This window comes from Myotis daubentonii, chromosome 4, assembly GCF_963259705.1.
Source record: "Myotis daubentonii chromosome 4, mMyoDau2.1, whole genome shotgun sequence".
Classification (NCBI taxonomy): domain Eukaryota; kingdom Metazoa; phylum Chordata; class Mammalia; order Chiroptera; family Vespertilionidae; genus Myotis; species Myotis daubentonii.
This window is the reverse complement of record NC_081843.1, coordinates 65878844-65901098: the sequence shown is the minus strand read 5'-3', so window position 1 is coordinate 65901098 and position 22255 is coordinate 65878844. Positions and strand designations below refer to the sequence as shown.

General features: G+C 35.9%; 1 protein-coding gene across 1 annotated transcript in view; it reads left to right on the top strand.

The window, feature by feature from the left end:
• The window catches only part of ADGRV1 (adhesion G protein-coupled receptor V1), a 444163-nt gene that overhangs the window by 19058 nt on the left and 402850 nt on the right, over window positions 1–22255 (top strand). The window contains exons 10-21 of the mRNA XM_059695089.1: window positions 557–733; window positions 3319–3542; window positions 8042–8168; window positions 8262–8447; window positions 9157–9337; window positions 10544–10707; window positions 11801–11924; window positions 12919–13185; window positions 16761–16887; window positions 17774–17991; window positions 18824–19567; window positions 21704–22077. Of these exons, the coding sequence (XP_059551072.1) occupies window positions 557–733; window positions 3319–3542; window positions 8042–8168; window positions 8262–8447; window positions 9157–9337; window positions 10544–10707; window positions 11801–11924; window positions 12919–13185; window positions 16761–16887; window positions 17774–17991; window positions 18824–19567; window positions 21704–22077 (2913 nt within the window). The remainder of the gene's footprint in view (window positions 1–556; window positions 734–3318; window positions 3543–8041; window positions 8169–8261; window positions 8448–9156; window positions 9338–10543; window positions 10708–11800; window positions 11925–12918; window positions 13186–16760; window positions 16888–17773; window positions 17992–18823; window positions 19568–21703; window positions 22078–22255) is intronic.

The following is a 22255-nucleotide window of genomic DNA, read 5'->3' as shown; positions in this document are numbered from 1 at the left end:
GGTTGTGTATTCTCTGGCAGAGAAGGGGTTTGGGTGATTGAGTAGAGCTGTGGACCAGTGGAAGAGAGGAAAGAGATGTGGACAACTCTCTGACATTTGGCTTTGAGGTTAAGATGGTTGGGTATAGGTAACAAGGAAGAAGAGCAGATGGTGGTGCTGGTGGTGGTAGTGGTGAGGGGACATGAAACAAAGATAGTGATTTCAATTTTTGATATTTTATCTGCAAAGTTTCAATGTGACATTTATGTTATATCTAATAGCGGTGGTTTATAAACTTTTTGACACTTGCAGGAGATATCTAGAGATTATTAGAAAGAGGGTATAAAATTATAAGATAAAGGGCTTAGAAAAAACTCTGGGAAATAATAATAGCTGAGGAGCAGAAGGAGCTCAAGAAGCCAGTGCAGGAGATTGAAACAGGATGGAGAGGGAAGAAGAAAGAGAATGAAGTTGCTAAGTTATGGGTAGCCTTTATCCATGTTTACTTTGTTACCCCATGCAATTAAGACTTTTTTATTTTAAAATTTCTGTTCTTTTTTTGTTTTGTTTATTATAGTTGGAAACTGTGGAGTTGGTGAACATAAACCCCCCAATTCCACCTATCAGTCCTAGATTTGGGAAAATCCGCAATATTTCTTTAGCGGTTACTCCAGATATTGCAAATGGAGAAATTGGCTTTATTAGCAACCTTCCGATCATTTTGCATGAACCAGAAGATTCCCCTGCTGAAGTGGTAAGTAGGCTTTCTCTTATCAGTGGGGCCTACTGAGTTTGAGATATTGTACAGACACTAATTTTTTTAGAGGGTTAGCATATAGAGTTAATAGGTAGTGAAAATCTTCACCATTTACAGCCAGCTTCAATATGTAGTTTGAAATAAGTAACTGATGAATGTGTGATTTTCCATAATCTTTTTTCATATTCGATAAAATAAAATTAGATTTTATTTGCTCACAGCAAAAGCAGAATTTTTTTGATGTGGCTGCTTTTGGATAATGCTATGACATGTGATAGAGTGATAGCTAAAACATCTACATATATAAAAGCCCATCAACTGTTACAGTGGAACGACCATAACGACCAGTCGCTACGACACTCACTGACCACCAGGGGCCAGATGCTCAACGCAGGAGCTGCCCCTTGGTGATCAGTGCGCTCCCACAGCAGGAGCGCTGCTCAGCCAGAAGCTGGGCTCATGGCTGGTGAGTGCAGCAGCAGTGGTGGGAGCCTCTCCTGTGTCTGTGGCAGCCAAGTGGTGAGCCAAGCGGTAAGATGTGAGCAGGTGGGTGGTAAGGAGCAGCAAACCAAGCGGTAAGGAGCGAGCAGGCAGGCGGTTAGGAGTGAGGGGTCCCACATTGCGAGAGGGCGCAGGCCGGGCTGAGGGACACCTCCCTCCCCCCCGTGCACGAATTTTGTGCATCAGGCCTCTAGTGATATATATATATATATATATATATATATATATATATATATATATATATATATATATATACACACACACACACACACACACACACACGCTAAGTGGTATATACCACAGGTGCATTTCACTCATTCATTTCTGAAAGCTAATCATGCCTGCCTGGGACAGGACTGGGGTACTATGCTTGGTAGTGGAGGTGATGGTGGTAAAATTGTGGAATGCCTAATCTCAGGAATTTTGTATTATATATGTGGGCAAATTATTGGTTACTCCCATACCCCACACCACACAAAAGCATGCTCACAGATACAGCATCCCTCCCTCTGCCCCTACCCTGGTTGAATTTTCCCACCATCTATCTAGTGACCTTCAGTTCTACCATTCCCTGAACCATATTACATTGACCCTTACAGGTCTCGGACACTTGCATATGATTTAAATTGGGTTGAGGTTCAGATCAGGAATGAGGAGAGCAATTTACGATATCAAAGCCTCATGTCAAAATATGGTGGTCACAACTTCCTTTGTTTATGTATTTGATTCTATATATTGGCAGAGGAGCTCCATTTTTCAAGATAGTTTTTATTTTTTATTATTATTCTTAATATACTGCTATCTTCTAAAAAGGGAAACCTACTAAAAAGGATTTAGCTTTTTCTTAAAGTGTGGATTCATTTTATTCATGTATCTTATAAAGCTATAAACTTACCATTTTACGTACTTCCCTTGGAAATTATCTTTTCGGGGAAAAGTTTTGGGCTCCATGAACTTTCATTCTTTCCCTCCTGGGAAACTGCAGAGAAAGTGGGAGTTTCTCTTAGTCCCATCTACAGCCTGGACTAGCCCACTCCCTCTGGTCATTTAAGGGTACAAGCCTCTGTTACATTTTCTGTCTTCCCTAAGAATCTTGGCGCTTTAGTCTCCAGCCCTGACCATTTCCAGCCAAATTCACAGAATGGTTAGTGAGGAAAATGTCTTCTTTTTAATTTTAATTTTTTCAAAGATGGACTGTGTTGAAGGGCAAAGAGCAAAGAGGATACCTTATTTAGGAGTTTAAACAGAATAACGTGTCTACAATTAAGTAATCATTTATATTCTTTGTTTGAAAAACATCATGGTCTATGGTGTCCTTTTATTATATATTTAATGTGTACTACACTTAAGTAAAATTACCAGTTTGTTTCAGAACTATTATAATAGCTTTTATTTATTTCGTTCATACTGTGGAGATGTACTGTAATCTTCACCACAAACTTGCAAAACAGGGAATCACTAACTTCATTTCACATGTGGAAATTGAGATCAGAGAGGTTAAGTAACTTGCCCAAGGTAACCCAGAGCCATGATTTGAATATCTGATTTTGTTTGAACTGCATTTATTATATTGATTAGAAACATTTCTTATTGTTACTTACATTATTTTCTTATGTTGCCACCTATCATTTTAGGATGTATTTTATGAAACATAATTTTCTCATTGTAATCTCACAAAGGTTTATTTTTGTTTATATTGTGACATTAGGTTAATTTCATTTTTTAGAGAACTTCAGATTGAAATTTAATTTTTAGCAGAATTGTTCTATGTTTTTTCATCATCCTGTCTTTTAAAATATTTAAGTCTTTTTGTTAAGACATCCCTGGTTAGGCATCTTTTTTGGTGGGGGCAATTTTGTTAGTAATTTGATTAACAAAAGCTAATAAATATAGTTCTATCTAAAATTATTTCCAAGCTTAAGGAAAAGGCTTGTGCAAATGTTTTTAATGCCCTTTAACAGTTTACTTTTCTATAAAGAATACATATATTCATGTAATAACATGTGAACGCAATCATTGAAAAGCATAGATAGTATGTGAGTATATAAGAAATTGTTCTTTTTTTGTTTTTTCTTTATAAGGTATACATTCCCTTACATCGGGATGGAACTGATGGCCAGGCTACTGTCTATTGGAGTTTGAAGCCCTCTGGCTCTAATTCAAAAGCAGTGACCCTGGACGATATAGGTCCCTTTAATGGCTCTGTTGTATTTTTATCTGGCCAAAGTGACACAACCATCAACATTACTGTCAAAGCTGATGACATACCGGAAATGAATGAGACAGTAACACTTTCTCTAGACAGGTAATAACCATTTAGGTAACGCTCAGTAACGTTTATATATTCGAATTTTCAGAAATAATTTTGTTTTTTGCTTCAATTCTTCTCTCCTTATAAAGTAAAAAGAAAAAACTAAGAGCTAATATGCTGGGCCCCTAACTATTCCCTTGGTTATTGATGGCTTCTGGTTAGACTGTAAATATTTTGACATCATGAACTTTTACCCTGCTATTCATTGTGAGGAAAGATTTGATAGAGAACTTATAGCTGGTTTCAAATAAATCTTAAGCATAGCTAATATGTTGCTATACTAAAAAATATAGGCAGCAGCAAATCTAAAATATTAGATTAAGCAAACTGTTCTGCTAGCTTCATTTTCAACACGGGAGAGGATTAGAGCTCCTTTGAGTGACTTCAAAGAAACTGTTAATCTTCATATAATAAAATTCTTTTTTTTCATGGAATTTAAACATTAAGTAATGCTTATATTCCAGAGAATCAAAATAATACAAATTTAAGAGTTATTTTCAGTAATAATAAGGATTTAATTAACATTTTTCAGTGGGTCATTTATATTAAGAAAACATCACAATCATCAGTCTTTTTTTTTCAGTAATTCAGAAAACCTTTCCAAAAATGAAAAAAAACACTATTTAATTGATGTTATTTAAAAAAAAATCAAAATGAAACTTATTACTATAGTTCTCTTTATGTTAAAGATGTTAACATATTAAAATTAATGTTACTTGAGGGTTTTGATAAATTCATATTTTAAAACAGTAAAATTTATAGATAAATTTAATAGGCATTATTTTGTACTATATTAGTCAGGACTAGAGTAGGAATTCTTTTATGTGACCCCTGTTGCTTTCTATATTTTACTATGAGACTCTTGTAGTTTTTCTTTGAAGGTGTTTTGATAAACACATTTCATAAACCTGATGAGTCATTGTGTTTTTATGAGAAAGAAAATACAGAATGTAGGGAACTTTATTTAATATCCACTGTTCAGTTGGTTTGCTTTCAGAACCACATTATGCTTACTTTCTTTTTCATATTAAAAGTAAAACAAAACTACAACAACGAAACAAGCCGACAAAAAAAGCAAAAAAATAAAAACAACACATTCACACTGTCCAAGTGACTTAATGGTTACAATATGTATTTTACATTAAACCTTAAAAAATTTCATATGATAAAAAATCAGTTAAATGTAGTAAAATGTAAACTGAAAATTATCATTTTTTTTCACTTATATATATTTTTTCTTTAAGCTAGTTTCAAGTACTTACGAAATCAGTGGAAAATCTTAAAAAAACTAAAGCAAAATGAACAGTAATTATAAACCAAACATGTAGCTGAGAGTTTCTGCTCTGAACTAAATGTTTGAAGAATAATTTAAATTTCACCTCTGCAAGTTCATTGTAACTGTTCTTCATATTCTTTCAGAATAGTAATTTTTAACCTTATCATGTAAACCATTGAAATTAATTAAATATAATTTTAAGTTGGTTTTCCTCTTTCTTTCCTATTGGTAAAAAACAGTTCACAATGAAATACAAATAGTGATGTAGAAATTTCAGAAATCATTGGTTTCTTTTGAAATAGATGATACTAGTTCAAAATTATACTAAAATGTTTTAATTCAATTAGTAACTAATGCATACTTGTATTATCTCTATGCATGAACATGAATGAGCTAATTACATTTGAGTGTTCAAAGACATATTTATATTTAGTTAAATAAATGTGAGAATAAAATCTGCTACCTGAAATAATTTTATCAAATCTTTCATTTGAGGCTTGCAAATTTTTAATAAAACTAAAATGAAAAAATGAATGAATCCTAGTATATGTGATTAAAAGAAGTTACAATATAATATTGCAACGAAAAATAACACTCTATTGTGTTTACAGTTTATAGTTTTCTTTTAGTGTCTAATTTAGGTAAAAGTTTCCCTGGTATTAAACAGATTATAATGCTTTTAATACCATACCAGTTGAAGTATTTTATTGTTTAGTTTTCCCCAAATTAACAATTTTATTATGCCAATTTATTTTTTAGAATTTTGGTATATGTGCTATATAACCTTTTATTTATAGTGTCATTTGACTTTAAAAATGAAGCCAGAGGTCTGTATATTTTGACATGTGTTTTCCAGTGCTTTTTGAAAATGCACTTCATTGAGGATTTGAAAAAGTGCTTAGCTTTCTTGATATAAAGTTATATTTGAATAAATAGATGTCATAATGAAATGATATAATGATATGGCACTTTGAGTATATTCCTGTGCAAATGAGAGGTATATTTTTCTCTGCTTATAGAGTTTTTATTTTTTCAAAGCTAAAGTGGCTTTAGATCTGAGGAAGAAGGGTTTTCCCCCCGAAAAAACTAATTAAAGCTACTAAGTAATTATAGGCCAGGCTGAATGAAAGTTGCTCAGCTGCTGCGGTTTGTAAGCATGCACAGTGCTTGGCAGGCCCCAGCGCCTGGGAGCAGGCCTGGAAAGGAATGTCTTCCATGCTGGCTGGCCATGGGGTCATGTTCCCTAAGTGGGAACTGCCAAACCCCTTGCTAGCATTTGTCAAGAGCAAAGAACCCAGTGTGCAGAGTCCCCATAAAGTGGACATTACTAGCTCACAGGGGGCAATTTATTCTTACCTTGCCACTCTAAGTTTCTGTATTAGTGAGACTTTGGCAAATGGTGTCTGTTTCTTACTTCCCCTTCCCACGCTTCTTTTTATGTTGACAGAGTAGAAACTGAAAGGTTTGTCGTGTATTTTGGGTAAGTGTGCAACATAACGCCTGGTTTTTGGTGATTCAACGTTTTGTTTTGCAAGCCATTGTTTTGGATACAGCTGCTGTTCTGCATGAGCACAGGTCTTGAGAAATGCTGCTTGCCCACCTGCCTGTGCATGCGTTGTGTGTACTTTTATTTTTTAATGAAAAGGGGAGCTTATGTGAAGTCATTTGTCCCCTTGAGTTTTAAATTATGAATGCATTTAAGGTGTCTGATAAAAAGTTTGAGAATTAGTGTATTTACGTATTAGGAAGAATTTAAAACTTTAACTTTCCTTATAGTTTACACATAGTATAGGGAAAAATTATTGTGCTTTGTGAAATTCTTACCTAACATTGTTGTAAATCTTATAGTTTGTTTAACAGAGAATTTGTAATAAAAACTCTCATTTCTTCCATTGATTTGTATGCAAACAATTTCTGCCTACATATTCTCAGTTTAAAAAAATTTTGCCTTTTTATATAAGGGTAAGCATATTTTAAGAAAGTTAAAACAAATTATTTGTTTAATGCTTCAAATGGATATTTAGACTGGATATACTAGCTGTAATCTGATTATTATATTCTGATTCAGTTATACTGTCTCCTAGCTTATGTGGACAGAAAATTTTTTAATTAATAAAAATATTGATGTGAATGAAATATGGGTAAATTTACTATGAAAATTACATGACTCCAATAACAATTAACAAATAACTTTCCTATCATTTGGACTAATCGCTTCTGTAGCCACTATAGTATGCTAGTTATTGGTTGTCAGGTTTCCAAAAGCTAGGGAAGGATGCTAATTCAGATTCTCTATTGCATAGGAAGTGAGCTATCCTTTCTACATATTAATTGTGGCTTCATTGTGATTTTGAGGTCTGTTCAACACTACGTTTTGGCTCAATAGAAAGTGACATTTGGAAAGGTTTAGAGCAGCTTTCAAGATTGAGAATTCTCAAAGAGCATGCAGGCTTTCAAACCCTCAGAGCCTTTTTGTCCCAGTTCCTTTGATCATTTTAATTATACACTGGACATGAAAACCAGAAATAAGAAAAAACATCTTGTTTTAATATACCCTTTTGAGATATGTATAGGAATTGTTATAATATGTCATACATATGAGATCCATTCAATTCCATTTTTTATAGTACTATGTGTTTTTTTTATACTAAAAGAAAAATGCATGAGGTTAAAATCAAGGTGAATAGAAACATATGAAAGATCACAAAATATTTCTAAAATCCAGTCACAATTTTGTTTATTTTTGATTCATGTGGCTTTCTTCCACTTATTCAACTTTTATTCACTTCATGTAATCATATGTAATGAATTTTTAAAATAAATTCAAGTATATGTAGAATTAAAACAATTTTAGTTAAATATATTTTTAAGTACATGTTACAAATTAGTTTTTCTAAAACTGAAACAAATCTATGAATTTGGTACTTTATAAAATTACAGCATACTTAAAACCTTTGGTTGTTATATTCTTGGTGTACATATACAGTGTTTGGTTTTAATGTAAAGAAATTCAGAAACAAAAGTTCTTTCATAAATGCTATGAGTAAAGCTGTTTTGCTGTTAAGCGATTTTTAATACACTCACATCAATTTAAGGTTCAACCTCCTAATAACTTCCATATTAATTATCTGAAAGTGTTGTAAATATTGCCTTAGAAGCCTGCAGAATTCAGAAGTAAGATTATAGTGAGTGCCTTTTTCCCCTCTGACTTCTCCAGGGTCAATGTGGAAAATCAAGTGCTGAAGTCTGGATATACTAGCCGTGACCTGATTATTTTGGAAAATGATGATCCTGGGGGAATTTTTGAATTTTCTCCTGATTCCAGAGGACCCTATATTATAAAAGTAAGTTGAAAGAAACTTCAATCTGTTCTCTACTCACATTTTCAGAAGAATCGTCAGCAGACTTGAATTTTTGTATTGTTTTGTTCTTTTAAGGAAGGAGAATCTGTAGAGCTCCGCATCATTCGATCCAGGGGAGCTCTCGTTAAGCAGTTTCTCCACTACAGGGTAGAGCCAAGAGATAGCAATGAATTCTATGGAAACACAGGGGTACTGGAATTTAAACCTGGGGAAAGAGAGATCGTAATCACCTTGCTAAGCAGATTGGATGGAATACCAGAGGTATGGGATTTTATTTTTTCCTTGTGCTTTTGTGGGAAGTTGATAGTATCTAGTACATATATTATTAAATAGAAATATTTTTAACAATGACCAAGAGGCTATAGGAAAGAAATGGGCAAGAATGGGTTAAGAAATGCTTGTGGTTGAAAAGGGGGGGGGGGAAACAAGCTTAAAAAACAAAGTAAGGCATTCAAATTTCAATGATGTAAGTTTGTCCTACATAAAGACCTGGAGAGTATTATGCTAAGTGAAATAAGCCAGTCAGAGAAAGATAAGTATCACATGATTTCACTCATGTATGCAATCTAATGAACAAAATAAACTGATGAACAAAATAGATCCAGAGTCATAGAAGCATGGAACAACAGACTGTGGAATCTCAGAGGGAAGGCGGGAAGGTGGGTGGTTGGGGAGGGATCAGCCAAAGAGCTTGTATGCAGATATGCATAACCCATGGCAATAGGATGGTGAAGGCCTGGGCTGGGGGTGGGGGCAGGCTACAAGGGGTCAATGGAGGGAAAGAGGGGACATATGTAATACTATGGTAAACTTTTTTAAAGGAATTATATCAGCTCTTTTGTCATCATGGAGTGAGTTATATGTTGCTGAAAAATTGACTATATTAATATTCTTGAATATATATGTATATATTTACTTGCTCTGAAAACTTCAAGTTTGTATTTTTCCTAATTTGACATGTTCATTTTAGTTGGATGAACACTATTGGGTGGTCCTCAGCAGCCATGGTGAACGGGAAAGCAAGTTGGGAAGTGCTACTGTGGTCAATATAACGATTCTAAAAAATGATGATCCTCATGGGATTATAGAATTTGTTTCTGATGATCTAATTGTTACGATAAATGAAAGTAAAGGAGACGATATCTATAGTGGTAATTTATTTTGCTTCTTCTATTCTACTAGAGGCCTGGTGCAATGCGGGAGGTTGGCCAGCCAGGGAGGGATTGTGGGAGGGCTTCAGGGCGTGTCTGGCCAATCTCGTTCAGTCCCGATCAGCTGGACCCCAGCAGCAAGCTCACCTACCGGTCGGAGCGTCTGCCCCCTGGTGGTCAGTGCACGTCATAGTGACTGGTCAACCCGTCAACAGGGGGCAGACAGGTGGTCAGTGCATGTCATAGCGAGTGGTTGGGCGGCCTTAGCATATCATTAGCATATTACGCTTTGATTGGTTGAACGGCCAACCGGACGACTGCACACGTAGCATATTAGGCTTTTATCATATAGGATTACTGTTTACTGAAGTGGAAATTAATAATTGAAATTCATTTTCTTAGTATATACTTACTTTCAGTTGTCTATCTTAGAAATTACATGGAGTGCAAAAGTTGGTATTTTAAAAATGATATTTAGGATTACTTTTTGTATTTCATACATAGTATTGCGATGATACTGTTGCTTTCAGTTATATTTTGATTTCAGTTAATGATATGTGGTAGGATTCAGACACTCAAGAATGAGTCGAGTCATATAGGAAAAACTTTAAAACTAAGAGTAACTGCTAGGGCAGTGGTCGGCAAACTGGCCCCTTGAGTGTGGCTCTTCCACAAAATACCACGTGCGGGCGTGCATGTACAGTGCGATTGAAACTTCGTGGCCCATGCCGCGGGGCCAAAGAGCCGCATGTGGCTTGCGAGCCGCGGTTTGCCGACCACTGTGCTAGCGGACTATTGCAATGGTCTGAAATGAGAAGTAGTTTATTTTTTAGAACAATATCTTTCTGGGTAAAGAAATCACTTTTGAGTGTGCAGCTTCCTTTAGCTGCATATATTAGCAAATATCCTTATAGGACTTTCGATAGGTGTATCTAATTAATCACTATTCCGTTCCGATGCTGACTTTTAAAATCCAAGCTGTGATAGAAAAGATCAATCCATTTATTTTATCAGATGCTTACAGAGGGATGACTAGGCTAAGGCATTTTTATAGGTACGTTGCAGGCTATGCTAAGCAGATAATTGGCTTTTTTTTAAAAAAGTCATCTCATTTTTATGTTTGCTTATTTGAGCAATTTCTTTACTCATCATTTTAGAACTGTTTAATATATGCTCACATATATTATACACATTTGTATTTTACAGCTGTTTATGGTATAATAAGAAATCGAGGCAACTTTGATGACGTTAGTATATCATGGGTGGTTAGTCCAGACTTTACACAAGATGTATTTCCTGTCCAAGGGACTGTTTTCTTTGGAGATCAGGAATTTTTAAAAAATATCACCATTTACTCCCTTCCAGATGAGGTAAGTATTGCGTATATAATTCTCTTTACTTGTCATTGCTTAATAATTATGTTTTATTACATAATTGAACATTGGTAATATATTTTGTTGTGAATATATTGATAAAGAACTCAGGTACGATAATGTCAGACTATAACCTAAATGAGAAATACTATTTTTGGTTTCCTGAAGGCATTTTTAACTCTTAGAACTGATAGTGGCCAGTGACACTGTGTAGGTGTCAAATATCAGGGAGTCACGGTTGGGGGAGGGGTGAAGTGCTAGCTAGCGCTGTTCTTAGACCCTTTGAAAACAAGTGTGCCTCCTACCACGTATCCCCTGGTGCACTCTCAGAGCCAGGGTCGAGGCCCACCAGGATCATGGATCCATCCAGGAGTTCATCTTATTGATAATGCAGAGAAAGAACTCAGTAACGGTGGGAGTGGACCTTTCAGAGGGAACTACGCTTTGGACAGCTGTGGAAGCCTACCTCCTGTAGTTCAGACTTGTCCCATTGGAGACAAAAGCTAAGCCTCTTGCCATGTGAAGAAGACCAGCTCATATGGAGGAAGTGAGAGAGAAACAGTGTCCACCGGGGCATTCATAGAGGCTCAGAGCTGTGGGCAACCTCATCTTGTTAGGACATGGGAATGAGGTCTTTATGGCACACTGGGGTGAAACGTCAGTAACATTTGTAAGTGGCCTTTGAGAGTTAGCTGAACTTCTATTACTGTTATGAACTCAGTTCTAAATATGTCAAAGAGTTATTTTTCTGTTCTATTTTTTCTTATAAACAGCATATATACCACTTTCTTAAAGAAATTGTATGATTGTAGTATTTTTATTTTTAACTTAAAGCAAGATATGTATTTACAGTACATTTTATGGAGAGTCACCATAAAGTGGCTGTTCGGATGAATGCACATGAACATTCTGGGGGTCTGAGTCCTACTTGAATAATTTAGGGTGGTTCTGCCTCAGAAATGAAAACGAACATTAGCACTATCATTATTACAGCTACATTTTTTAAAAAGATAAAAATAATTTAGGAATATACAGTGGGATTATTTGTACAAATCACCTGACTTAAAACATGTATGACATTTTCCAAAAGATTCCAGAGGAAATGGAGGAATTCACCATTACCCTACTTAATGCCACTGGAGGAGCTAAAATAGGAAATAAGACTACTGCAATTCTGAGGATCAGAAGAAATGATGACCCCATTTATTTTGCAGGTGGTATTGCTATTTTTTTGAGTGAGTGTATGTCTTTCTTAAACAGTATATTTGTTCATTTTCATTTATTTTTAACTGAACATTCTTAATAAAACACAATTAATACTTCTCTAAATATAATTTTATTATTTGTTTGTATGATCATTATTTGATCTTCTTGAGGTTTTAACAAATATTTTTAAGCATCTTCTGAAGGAAAAAAATAGTGAGTACTGTTTTGTTAGCTTTGTTCACCCCACCTTCAAACTCCAAGTTATTTTCTTTCCTTTGTGCAAAAATGAATATTCTTTCATGTAACTTCTTCCAATCCACAGTGTAGCTAGTTCAGGGCCTGGTACTGTACATAATGGTTGGTAACTTACTATAGCAACTAATATTGAATGGTCATATAAATCAAGGTTTCTCCATTTTTGCCACTTTAATGGTTTCTTTAGAATTGTCTTTTGCCACATGATACATCTTTTAGTTTTATTTGTGAGAATTAAATGCTGTCTAATTCTTTCTTAAGCCCATCTTGCAAGATATCCAGTTTACAATGGCAGAAATCTTTTAAACTTCTTCTATTTTATTGATGCATATTCTTAACCTGTGGTTAATATGTATTTTATATATTAGTCTTTTGTTCAACCTTCTGCTAACTCCTGTGACAGACATAAAATATAAGATATCTGGGCCTTTCCTCAAGGAACTTACAGTTTATATTTGGAAATGAGGTATATGAAATAGTAGGCAGGGGATTTCAGATCGTATTTAATTCACCAAAATTGGGTTTTGAAGACAATGGATTCTGTAGGAATTAGGTTAAGAGAAAGACCATTGGCTAGATGTAAGCAAAGGAGGTCTCATGTAGGATTGGGGACTAGAGGTGAGTCTTTAAGCGAAGATACATTGGAGGGACTTTCTTGTGGGGATGCGAAGAAACATATATGACTTGAAAACGTAGATGGAATACTGAAAGCTCATATGTTTCTTCTTTTCTTTGTGAATATTTCAGAACCTCGCATAGTGAGGGTTCAGGAAGGTGAGACTGCTGACTTTACAGTTCTCAGAAATGGATCTGTTGATGTTGTCTGCACCGTCCAATATGCTACCGTGGACGGGAAGGCCACCGCAGGAGAGGGAGACTTTGTTCCTGTTGAAAAAGGAGAAACGCTTGTTTTTGAGGTTGGAAGTAGAGAGCAGAGAATATCTGTATTCGTTAACGAAGATGATATCCCAGAAACGGATGAGCACTTTTATATAATCCTCTTTAACTCAACAGGTAAATAACTTGTACTTTTATGACAGATCTGTTGTTTCAGGGCTTCTGTCTAGTAGTGGTGCCAGGTAGTACTTAAATAGCATCTGTGACTGTTCAAGAGCAAAATTGCTTCATTATTTTCTTGTGGGGGTGGGGTGAAGAATATGTATTGAACCTTCATGTGCCTGGAATTCTCCGTGGCATTATTTGTAACCTTTTTTCACAATACAGCACACATAGAAAATTATGATATTATGTAAGGAATAAAAATCTAGCTAAAGCTATGCTAAGCCTCATCTAGACACCCAAGGGCATAGGACATCAAGAGTTCCTGTAACCACTTGCTCTCCTAGCAGGGTGCTGGTTGGGAAGATGTATTCTGTAGGTGGCTGAGCCCAACTGGCTGTTTGACAATTCTCTGAAGCTATTAGCCACAATGAATGGCAATTTGCAAGGGCGAAAAGGTAGGCTCTTCATTCTTCCTTCTACTGTAAATGAAGTAGGATATTTTGACCCCAATATTTCATCTCTTAGAAGGTTTTGGCCTCACCTTTAGTAAATTGGAGGGGCCATCACTTTTTTAATATTTATTTTATTCTTTTAGGACTACAAAGAGCTCTTTTTTCCTGAGCCTTTTGAGAGTAAGTTGAAGACATGATATTTCCTCACCCATGAAAACATTGGTGTTTTCCTACAAATAAGGACATTCTCCTACATAACCATTAAACCCAGGAACTTAATATTAATAGAATCATTGCCTCAGGCCCCACTCAAATTTCTCCAGTTGTGCCATTTTTTCTTCTTTCTAGCAAAATGATCATTTCCTGAATCATGTATTGCTTTTCATTGTCATGTCTCTTTAACCTCTTCAGTTTGGAGCAGTTCCTCAGTCTTTCCTTGACTTTCATGATCTTTAGGATATGGAAGATTATAAGACTAGTTATTTTGTAGACGGTTCCTCATTTTGGGGCTTGTTTAATGTTTCATCATTACTAGATTCAGGTTTTGCATCCTTGGCAGGAATTTCGTGGAAGGTGATTCTGAGCTCGTATCATGTCCCTGCAGTTGGCACATGATTTTGTTTTGTCCCTTTATGTGATGTTCACTTTGACCACAATTTAGATGGTGACTGCCTGCCTTGTCCACTCTACTTTTTCCTCTTTGTAGTTAGTAAATTTTATGAGGAAGATACTTTAAAATATGCAAGTCTCTTGTTACTCATCAGACTTTCAATTATCTTACTGATATATTTATCAGTATGGACTCATGATTTCTACTTAATACATTGGGTTTTGTTTTGCATCATTATTTGTTTGGGCTGTTAAATTGTCCTAGATTTGGCCATTGGTGTCTTGTTCAAGATGACTTCTTTGTCTTTTTGATATGTCCCTGTTATTATTTGAACATTTTCTTACTTTCTGGCCCAGCAAGAGGTTCCAAACTCATCTTGTACTTTTCCTGTCACAACCCTGAATCAACCATTTCTCCAGGAAGCCCTGGTTCCTTTTAGTGAAGAATGTTATTTAGAAACCAGGATCTGGCACTAGGAGTGCTTATTGTTATTGTGGTTATGCTCCTTTTAGTTCTCTTAGTGTGCAGAGAATATATGTATGTATGCATGTTTCTACGTATATATACAACTTTCCCATCTCTAGTTCTATGTCCAGCTATGTATAGTGAAAACCATTAGTTTACACCAGTATCTCCCTTTCTATCTAATATCACAGGGTTCATTCCAGTTTTCTCCGTTTCCATATCTGTCCCTCCCTTTTCTTATAGTCAGAAAGCCTGCTCCCATTATCTTTAATCTATTTACTAATTTGATCAATTCTCCCTGTATGTGACCACTTTCCAACTGTTTCTTCGACCCGCTTTCCACAATGAGATTGCCTTTCTTACCTTACTAGGGTTCAGGCTTCCTGCTCTAGGCCAACCCCCGCCCCATGTGGATGCCCTCCTACTTCACAGACCACACCGTCTGATAGCAAGCTTTTCTATCATGGAAATGCCCTCCTCACACTGCATAAGTTCTAACACCTAGGGCTGATCACTGGTGTCCTACCCCCACCCCAGTGTGAATGCCTGCCTTGTATTTTTGGACTGAAACATTCAGAGGGAAAGAGGAAGAGAAAGAGATCATTTAATTTTTTGTAGGTGCTGTGTTTCTCTAGCATTCTCCCTGTCTTTTTGTCTCCCTTCTCCATTTGTGTCTTTCATCGTATTTCCCTTCCTCTCTTTCTCATTTTTCACATGACCCAACTAAGAAAAAACAAAGTAATAAGTAGAAGCTATCCTCTAGTGAGAAAAAAATTTGACTTCATAGAATAATGGCCACAAAAGGTATTTCACAGTTGCAAACATAATCAGATCTTATGTAAACCGGAAACATTTTGGTGAATCCAATCACTATCCTAAAATTTAAATGAAAGAAATAGCTCCAGATAAAATTATTTTGGAGAACTGAAAGTGAAAAACAAAGTTTGTTGTGAGGTATAGAAAGTTGATGAAGAAATGACTGTTTTAATAGAGTAAGTTTATCCTGTAAGATGTATCACTGAGAAAATGTGTTTTTTATTTGAGAGAGAGTGAATGAATGAACATGCACAGGGTGTGATTGGGCCACTGGCCTGAGGTCTGAAGGTATGGCATGTATACTACCACTGCATTTGTCTTCAGTATTTTTCCAGAAATGATCACATCTGAGAATCGAATGGCTCTAGCTTTGAAGACTTGGATTATACAAATTTGTGCTTTTTATATTTGTTAGTTCTCTTTCTTCTTTTCTGTCCTTCTGTAATGTCAAAACATTGAGGATCTGAGGGGATCAATGATGTGAGCTGGAGGGGCAGCATCTCTAATGTGACCTAGTGCTGGCAGTGGGAGTTTATGCCTGATAGTTACCATTCACCTGGGCATTCAAGGAAGAATTTCTGGAAGGGTTGTTGCTTGAGCTGGTTTTGAGAAGTGAGAAGAGAGGTTGAGTAAAGATAGGAAGGACTTTTGCTTGCACAGGGAACAGCTGGAGCAAAGAGGAAGAGCTATGAAACTCAGGAAAGTGAGGAGAAGAGACCTCAAATATTGGCAATAATGGAAAGAAATGGAATAGAGAGGACTCAAGTTCAGCACCATAAAGATTTCTTTGTTCTATGACCAGATCAAACTCCACTGCCTGAAGGCAGAGAATTACAGGGAAATGCTCAAGCCAGTGATTCCAGTTAATATGGACAGGAGTATTTTTATGTTGTGTGGTAATCCTTTCATTTTTTATGAAATGGAAAACATCTATCTCAAAAGTTTGAAATTAGATCAAGCTATGTTTTTTATTTCTAATTAAAGTATTGACATGATATTCCTATTGTGAAGGAAAGTATTCGTACTTTTAAAAATAAAGTAGCTCTTCTGTAATTATACATTTCCTCAAATACAAGTCACATTAAACTTATTGAGGCATCTTTCTCTCATTTATTTATGACCTTTAATGAGGAAATTCTTGCTGAAATTTGAATTTAATTATAAAGTATTTCTTAGTTAAAAATACAAATTTAACAGGAAGTTAACTACTTTTTGTTATTTTAACTTTTCTGTTTTTAATTTAGGCGATACAGTAGTATATCAACATGGAATAGCTACAGTGATAATTGAAGCTAATGATGACCCAAATGGTATTTTTTCTTTGGAGCCCATAGACAAAGCAGTAGAAGAAGGAAAGACTAATTCATTTTGGTAAGCATATTTGGATAAGGCAAATTCAAAATTGTGTACAATAAAATAAAATCTTCTGAAGCACTAATCTTTCAAAATGAAAATACTGGTTAAGAATTGAGTAATTTTAAAGTTGGTAGTCTGAATGAATTGTAAACATTTTTTATGCTGTTGTCACTTGTTTAAAAAAAAGAAAGAAAATGACACCTTAGCTGGTGAGCAGAAATTATTCTCCCCACGCTCCTCACCCCAACTTCCATCCTTTGTCTAGACTGAGAGATGAATATTCAAAGTTTTCTGGAACTGTTCTCAAATGACATGGGACTTCCTCATCCTATACTTTTGAAGAACATTTGCCAGTTCTCAAAGAAAGTTCTTTTGGGCTTAGAATTTATCTTTTAGTTTGGACTCGGAAGACTATGACTTTTAAGATTGCTCCTCTTGCCCTAGCCAGTTTTGCTGAGTGGCTAGAGCTCTGGCCTGTGGACCGAAGGGTCTTGGGTTCGATTCTGGTCAAGGGCACATACCTCAGTTGTAGGCTTTTCCCTGGCTCAGGCCCTGGTCTGGGCTCATGCAGGAGGCAACGAATTGATGTGTTTCTCTCACATCAATATTTCTCTCTGTGTTTCCCTCTCTCTCTTCCACTCTCTCTAAAAACTAATAGAAAAATATCCTCAGGTGAGGATGAAAAAAGAAAAAAAAAGATTGGTTCTCTTTATTAAGCTCTATTTCATTCTTCCATGAGATTCCTCATGGTTGCTCTGTTAGGACTGCCTGGCTGCTTTATATTAAAGATGATAAGTGGAAAAAGTATGTTTCTGAGGAAATACAGCAAGCCTCCATTAGAGTTAGTTTCATTACTTATACATTTTCCATAAAAATGAATTCTCTTTAATTTGTTATGCAGGGTTGTGCGGCAGCGAGGACACTTTGGCAATGTTTCTGTGGCTTGGCAGCTGTTTCAGAATGATTCTGCTTTGCAGCCTGGACAAGAGTTCTATGAAACTTCAGGGACTGTGAACTTCACGGATGGAGAAGGAGCCAAACCAATCATCCTCCATGCTTTTCCAGATAACATTCCTGAATTCAATGAGTTTTATATTTTAAAGCTAGTAAATATTTCAGGTGCTGTGTTTTCCCATCTCTTTTCTTTTGCCAGTAAAGTTTAATATTTTACATTTAAATAATTAGACCTGTAGAAAAAATGCCATCAATGAAGAAATAAGTATATCTAGATTGTCTGACTTTATATGTCAAAATACCATTTTTGATAGAAGTGTTATTTTTAATGTTTATTTTGTGGTCTTGGTTAAATTTTATGGATGGAGACTTACATTCATCCTCAAACTTGTAAACAGATTTTCCCCCACCCAACTATAGTGTCTCCAACAAAAAATTAATGGAAATTAGGAAGAACGAATTCATGGTAGCTTAAAGATTACTCATTTTTTAAACAATCAATTTTCTTATCACTGTTGGTTTTAAGCACAGGAATTAAACTTCTCTAGTTAATATTCTTTTTTTCAGGCTGCACTGATTTTTTTTTTTTTTTAATATATTTCATTGATTTTCTTACAGAGAGGAAGGGAGAGAGATAGAGAGCCAGAAACATCGATGAGAGAGAAACATCGACCAGCTGCCTCCTGCATATCCCCCACTGGGGATGTGCTCGCAACCCACGTACATGCCCCTGACCGGAATCGAACCTGGGACCCTTGAGTCCGCAGGCCAACGCTCCATCCACTGAGCCAAACCGGTTTCGGCTGCACTGATTTTTAATGAAATTTTGCTTTCACCCCTGAAAATGTGGTAAAAGCCATATGGTGACATGTTGGTCATTGATGAATGAGTAAATTATTTAACTGAAAATTTGCTGAAAAAACCTATTGTCTTCACCTTCAACTAGACAGTATTTTAAATTCTGGTTTCTCATTCATTACAAATTTTCTTACTATAGGTGGGTCCCCAGGTCCTGGGGGTCAACTAGCAGGAACCAACCTCCAGGTGACAGTTATGATTCCATTCAATGATGATCCCTTTGGAGTTTTTATCTTGGATCCAGAGTGCTTAGAGAGAGAAGTAGCAGAAGATGTTCTCTCAGAAGACGATATGTCTTATATCACCAACTTCACCATTTTGAGGCAACAGGGCGTCTTTGGTGATGTACGTGTAGGCTGGGAAATCCTGTCCAGTGAGTTCCCTGCTGGTTTGCCTCCAATGATAGACCTTCTGCTGGTTGGACTTTTCCCCAGCACTGTGCATTTACAGCCGCACATGAGGCGTCACCATAGCGGCACAGATGCTTTGTACTTCAGTGGACAAGAGGGTGCATTTGGAACTGTTAATCAAAAATACCATCCTTCCAGGAACAACTCAATTGCCAATTTTACTTTCTCAGCTTGGGTAATGCCCAATGCCAATACTAATGGATTTGTTATAGCAAAGGATGATGGTAATGGAAGCATCTACTATGGGGTAAAAATTCAAACCAACGAATCCCATGTGACACTTTCCCTTCATTACAAAACTTTGGGATCCAATGCTACCTATGTTGCCAAGACAACAGCCCTGAAATATGTAGAAGAGAATATTTGGCTTCATCTTCTAATTATCCTGGATGATGGCATAATTGAATTCTACCTTGATGGAAGTGCAATGCCCAGAGGAATCAAGAGTCTGAAAGGAGAAGCCATCACTGATGGTGAGTGTTATCTTTACAAGGACACCGAATTTGGAATTTTAAAAGAATTTTATTTCTTAAAGGCTAACAGGTATTTTAAAATCTGCTTGTGTATTGATTTAATTTCTTTAAATAACACTATGTGCCTACCAAGACAATAAATTATGTGCTGGGTACTACAGAAATGGATCAAGCAAAGTCTTTGCCTTTGAGGTTCCTGAAATAGGCTCTGGGAAGAGATGTTTAATCTGATTACTTCAGTACATTGTAGGAAGAAAGAAAACAAATATGAAGGAGGAACACTTATTCCTCCTGTGGTAATGATGGATGGGGCATAACGTTTCAGGTAGAGAAAAGAGCAAAGGTGCGGAAATGTGAAATAGCGCGTTGTAATGGGAACTGCTGCTAGCTCATTATTGTTGGAGGTGGACGGTGGTGAAGATACGTTAAAGAGAAAGCACAAGAGAAATATTACATAAAAACCCCGGCAGTTTCATGGGTTTATAGTATAAGGAGTAAATTGGTGAATTCTATGGAGTGCTTTGAAAAGATCATCATTATGGTCTTTAAGCTGGAGCTGATGCTGTTTCTTGAGAAGCACATTTAGCATGTTTACACACAATATTGGTTATATCCATTATAATCACAAATTCCCCCTCAGCCCCTCCATCTTAAGATTTGATTCTGTTTTTCATTTACTAAGGAAGTAGAGCAGCCTTTATTTGGTTATTGTGTAATAGGATATTTTCTTCTGAACCTCCTGCATTAGATACCTGGTTATGTTTTTTTATTAGGAAAAAAAGATGTATTCTTACAGTATTTGTGGCATTGAATTGTTCACTTTTTGATCGCGTGAATATGTACATGTATGTGTTAACTTTGATTCCTTTGGTGATAGCATGGTGGTAGAATAAGAATGGGAAAAATTGGTGTTAGTGAGAGCTGTGTTTCTATTCCTCTGTTTAGCTTACTGCAGGGAACTTAGATTGTTTTTGAAATTTGAAACTTGGAAAGAAAATTAAAAGGGTGTCTGTAGTTTTAAAAGTTACTAATGAAATATACTATGTGTTTTATATTATAAAATATGTAAGCGTGTACATATAATAAGTGTACAGGTAGTTGAATTTTTTAAAACTTTAAACCCATGTAACCAGCCCCCAGATCAAGAAACAGCATTTTAGGAGCCCCTTTTGGCTCTTTTCAAGTCTCTAACTCACCACCCTGTCCACCTAGTATTGCTCTTTACAAGAGCATAAGAGTAGCTTTCCCTTTTAAAAATATATGTAAATGGAATTGAGCAGTGTACGTTTGAGTGTCTGGCTTCTTTTGTTTAGTATTGTTTATGAGGTTCATCAATATTTTTCCCTGTTTACATATTTCCCTCTCATTACTATATAGTTGGTCCAGAACCACTAGAGGAGGCCTGGGACAACTGTTATAATAATGTGTAGGCTGCATGTGAACTACCCTAAGAGAGCTATCTGGGCATTGACTTGTAAAATTGCCTTGATTGGTGATCTTGATAAGGAATAGTACTTGTACTTTCCCTCAAATCACTGCCAAGCCTTGGAGAGGGAATAAGTAAAGAATGAGAATTGGTGAATTCTTGAAAAGGGCTGCATGTTGTTATTACCCAAGACTCACATATAAAGTTGTTCCTGGGAAGAAAAAAGGTTTTTTTTCTACATTCATTGCATTAGTTTTATGGATAGTTATACTTGGTCCACAAAAACTTATTTTCTTAAATTCTCAATATTTTATTTAACTCAAGATGAATTTCTAACAGATCAAGCCTTGAAATTTTAAAAAAATAGTCATACTAAAGTATTAAAATTGTAACTGAGTTAAATGATTTCATTCTTAGATGTGCAAGGAAATTTTAAAATTTCCCGGAAGAAATGTCTTCCAGATATATACACATACATACATACACATGTATAAAATATCCTCTAGTACAAAATATCTTAAATCCCAGTGATTATTGAATCATTTTTTCATCAAAACAGAAAGTCTTTATTTGATTATATTCTAGTTATGCAAAAGCTTTACTTATAAAACCTCTCAATACAGTTGCTTCACTTTCTGAATCACACTTGTAATTTAGGACAGCAGACTAGTGGATGTTGAAGCATTTAATAAACCCGTTTCTCATTTCAGGTCCTGGAACTCTGAGAATTGGGGCAGGAATGAATGGCAATGACAGATTTACAGGTCTGATGCAGGACGTGAGGTTCTATGAGCAGAAACTGACCCTTGAAGAAATTTATGAACTTCATGCCATGCCAGCAAAGAGTGATTTACACCCTGTCTCTGGGTATCTGGAGTTCAGACAGGGAGAAACCAACAAATCCTTCATTATTTCTGCAAAAGATGACAATGAAGAGGAAGGAGAAGAGTTATTCATCCTTAAACTAGTCTCTGTATATGGAGGAGCTCGTATTTCTGAACAGAATACTACAGCAAGATTAATAATACAAAAAAGTGACAATGCCAATGGGCTGTTTGGTTTCACAGGGGCTTGTATACCAGAGGTAAGGAGTGAGCTTGAATTTTGGAGTTAAAAAATTCATTGTAGGTAAATTTGTTTGGGAGTGAGCTTTCTTTCATTTGGTAAGATTGCTTGAGTATCTATGCCCCAAAGTATGAAAGAGCCAGTGGTTGCAAATGTAAATTATAAGGTCTTTGCTCTTATAAGTTCACAGTTTGAGT